The sequence below is a fragment of the Tursiops truncatus genome, chromosome 17 (genome assembly GCF_011762595.2).
Source record: "Tursiops truncatus isolate mTurTru1 chromosome 17, mTurTru1.mat.Y, whole genome shotgun sequence".
Lineage (NCBI taxonomy): Eukaryota > Metazoa > Chordata > Mammalia > Artiodactyla > Delphinidae > Tursiops > Tursiops truncatus.
In genome coordinates, this window is record NC_047050.1 from 41,589,522 (window position 1) to 41,593,093 (window position 3,572).

The 3,572-nt window shown below is 57.1% G+C and overlaps 1 protein-coding gene across 1 annotated transcript; it reads left to right on the forward strand.

Annotated features, from left to right (window-relative positions):
* Window positions 1-290: 290 nt before the first annotated feature.
* On the forward strand, window positions 291-2,698 carry KCNS2 (potassium voltage-gated channel modifier subfamily S member 2). Its single transcript, XM_019925418.3, has 2 exons — window positions 291-359; window positions 1,008-2,698. The coding sequence occupies exon 2, from the start codon at window positions 1,051-1,053 to the stop codon at window positions 2,482-2,484; it is 1,434 nt and encodes a 477-aa protein (XP_019780977.1). The 5' UTR covers window positions 291-359; window positions 1,008-1,050; the 3' UTR covers window positions 2,485-2,698.
* Window positions 2,699-3,572: the final 874 nt, after the last annotated feature.

The following is a 3,572-nucleotide window of genomic DNA, read 5'->3' on the forward strand; positions in this document are numbered from 1 at the left end:
GGCCCGCGCCGAGGCGCACCGGCTCATCTCCCGCTCCGGCCCCCGCTGTGGCGCGCGTTGTTGTCTCTCTTCGGTGCTGAGGGGCGCGCGGAAAGAGAGAGGAGGGCTCTGCGAGCATCGGGGCCACGCAGCCACCTGTGAGCCTCCTGCAACTGCGGACGGCGGCGGCATCCCCGGCCGGAGACAGGAGACGCTCGGCGGACCCCGCCCGCCCTCCCGCCGGGCGCACACCCAGGCGCACACACACTCGCACCCGCGCGCACACGCACAGCCAGCCGGCAGCTGCGGCCACAGCGATGCTCGCCGGCAGGTCGGGGAAGTTTCCCGCCGGCCTCGGCCGCGGGCCCCAGTGCTCGCAGGTAAGCGCTTCCAGAACGCGCAGGGCGAGCCCGGATAGCTCCGCGGGGTAAGGCGCGGCGCGCGCGGCGCACGCGGCTCCAGGGCACGGCGCCAGGCGGGCAGGGAAGCCCGGGGCGGGGGGCGAGGGGGTTCCAGTCGCGGGGGCTGGGCGCAGGGGACGCCAGGCCGGCCCCCTTACCCCACCCGGGGTTAATGACTCGAGAGGTGAATTTCCCCGCCCCCTCCCGAGGCTATGCGCCCCCCATCTCGGCCCAGCCCGGCCGGTGCGCATCCCAGCTCTGGTCCCGCCTGTCTGCGGCGAGCGGGCGGGGGCGTCTCCTCGACCCGCCCACGGGCAAGGTCAGCTCGCAGCTCCCTGGGCTCTCAGAGCCGCTGGGGCGCGACCTCCGCCAGCGTAAAGGGACCGACAGAACCCCCAGGGTGGGCGTGGAAACGCGGCCATGCTAGTGGAAACATAGCCCCCACTCCAAGCCTTTCCTCGGGAGGGGGCCAAAACCCATAGAACCGGCTCCCCATCCCAGTGTCCTTCAGCACCCAGAGACCCGCTGGAGAGGACTGGGTTCGCCAGGGACGGATGGGGAAATAGAAAGAGGTGCCCGAGCCCTGAGCGCCCGGCGCTCACCCGACACGATTCCTTCGGCTTCCAGGTGTAGCGCCCCCGCGCGGCGCGGGCGGCTGGGCGTCTCCAATATGACTGGCCAGAGCCTGTGGGACCTGTCGGAGGCCAACGTCGAGGATGGAGAGATCCGCATCAACGTAGGCGGCTTTAAGAAGCGGCTGCGCTCGCACACGCTGCTGCGCTTCCCCGAGACGCGCCTGGGCCGCCTGCTGCTCTGCCACTCGCGCGAGGCCATTCTGGAGCTCTGCGACGACTATGACGACGTCCAGCGTGAGTTCTACTTTGACCGCAACCCCGAGCTCTTCCCCTACGTGCTACATTTCTACCACACCGGCAAGCTTCACGTCATGGCGGAGCTGTGCGTCTTCTCCTTCAGCCAGGAGATCGAGTACTGGGGCATCAACGAGTTCTTCATCGACTCCTGCTGCAGCTACAGCTACCACGGCCGCAAAGTGGAGCCCGAACAGGAGAAGTGGGACGAGCAGAGCGACCAGGAGAGCACCACGTCCTCCTTCGATGAGATCCTGGCCTTCTACAACGATGCATCCAAGTTCGATGGGCAGCCCCTGGGCAACTTCCGCAGACAGCTGTGGCTGGCGCTGGACAACCCCGGCTACTCGGTCCTGAGCAGGGTCTTCAGCGTCCTGTCCATCCTCGTGGTGTTGGGGTCCATCATCACCATGTGTCTCAATAGCCTGCCGGACTTCCAAATCCCTGACAGCCAGGGCAACCCTGGTGAGGACCCCAGGTTCGAAATCGTGGAGCACTTTGGCATCGCCTGGTTCACATTTGAGTTGATGGCCAGGTTTGCCGTGGCCCCTGACTTCCTCAAGTTTTTCAAGAATGCCCTCAACCTGATCGACCTCATGTCCATCGTCCCCTTTTACATCACTCTGGTGGTAAACCTGGTTGTGGAGAGCACACCTACCTTGGCCAACCTGGGCAGGGTGGCCCAGGTCCTCAGGCTGATGCGGATTTTCCGCATCTTAAAGCTGGCCAGACACTCCACTGGCCTCCGCTCCCTGGGGGCCACACTTAAATACAGCTACAAAGAAGTAGGGCTGCTTTTGCTCTACCTCTCTGTGGGGATTTCCATCTTCTCCGTAGTGGCCTACACTATCGAAAAGGAGGAGAATGAGGGCCTGGCCACCATCCCCGCTTGCTGGTGGTGGGCCACCGTCAGTATGACCACTGTAGGGTATGGGGATGTGGTCCCAGGGACCACGGCAGGGAAGCTGACCGCCTCTGCCTGCATCTTGGCGGGTATCCTAGTGGTGGTACTGCCCATCACCTTGATCTTCAATAAGTTCTCCCACTTTTATCGGCGCCAAAAGCAACTCGAGAGTGCCATGCGCAGCTGTGACTTTGGGGATGGAATGAAGGAGGTCCCTTCCGTCAACTTAAGGGACTACTATGCCCATAAAGTTAAATCCCTCATGGCGAGCCTGACGAGCATGAGCAGGAGCTCGCCAAGCGAACTAAGTTTAAATGATTCCCTGCATTAGCTGCGAGGGCTTGACCTCCTCAAACCCACATTGCTGAGCTGTGTCTCGTGCCTCTGGCACAGTCCAGGCACATTAGGGTTATGGCGTAAGGAGTATGCCCAGCCCCAACGGGGAGAGATGCATGGGATATGCACCCCAGGTTGCTTTTACAGTATTTAGGATCATTTTTAGAGGGTGGTGTGTCTGACACCATGCCTTTGCACCTTTCAGTGAAATGACACTCACTGGTCTTTGCATCGCGGGCATAAAATGTTCACCTTTCTGCCGGATGAGTACCTAATTTCTCTGTTCATTGTGTTCTCTATTGTAGCGCTTGTGGCCCAGTACTGTCTCAGTTGTTTGTGCTCCTGTTTCTGAGGTTGTCGTGTGAGTTCTGTACCAAAAAGCCCCCACAACTATGTCCAGTGGAAACACATCTATGGGGTCAGCAAGGATATGATGAGGTTTTGCTCACAGTCATGTAGAAACAAAATCTCAATTCTTTATCCAATGCTTTCATTTAGTTTTAATACCAAAACAAAGGGAATGTGAAGTTAAGTACACATGACTGATGCAAGTCTGTGAGTTGTTTTTGTAACTCTGTAGCCCTGTGGCTTGCATGGGTACCCTGCTCACTCTTCGAATGATGTACACTGATGTTCATCTCTTAAATGTTGCTCTTTAGAGAATGTTATTTTGTTAATCATGTAGTGAAGATTGAAATCTTTACCAAGAACAGATGCATTAGGGACAGGGGCTTCAGCTAAACATAGGCCAAATCACAGGATGCTTGAAGACCTTTCAAAGTCAGCCCTCCGTCTTTTCTAGGGTGGTCGTAGAGACATTTATTTCTTGCTGAGGTTCCTGGTCTAGGTCATTTGAATAAACTTTGCTGTGTCTTAGATATTAGCATGTTTTTGAAATGTTTCCTTTTAAAGATGTTTAGAAATAAGATTGTATTGTCTTTATCAACTAAAAAGTTGACTGTTGTATTGTCTGAGGCAAACATTGTTGGGTTGCTAGCAAGGGCAGTAGCTTAGAAAATTTTGTTGCCTGCTCTGAAAGCTTATAAAATGAGAACCCTTTTATTTCCAAGCAGAATTTACTTA

Bases quoted from the DNA above. Each gene is read 5' to 3' on its own strand.
- KCNS2 (XM_019925418.3), top strand. From the start codon at position 1,051: ATGACTGGCCAGAGCCTGTGGGACCTGTCGGAGGCCAACGTCGAGGAT.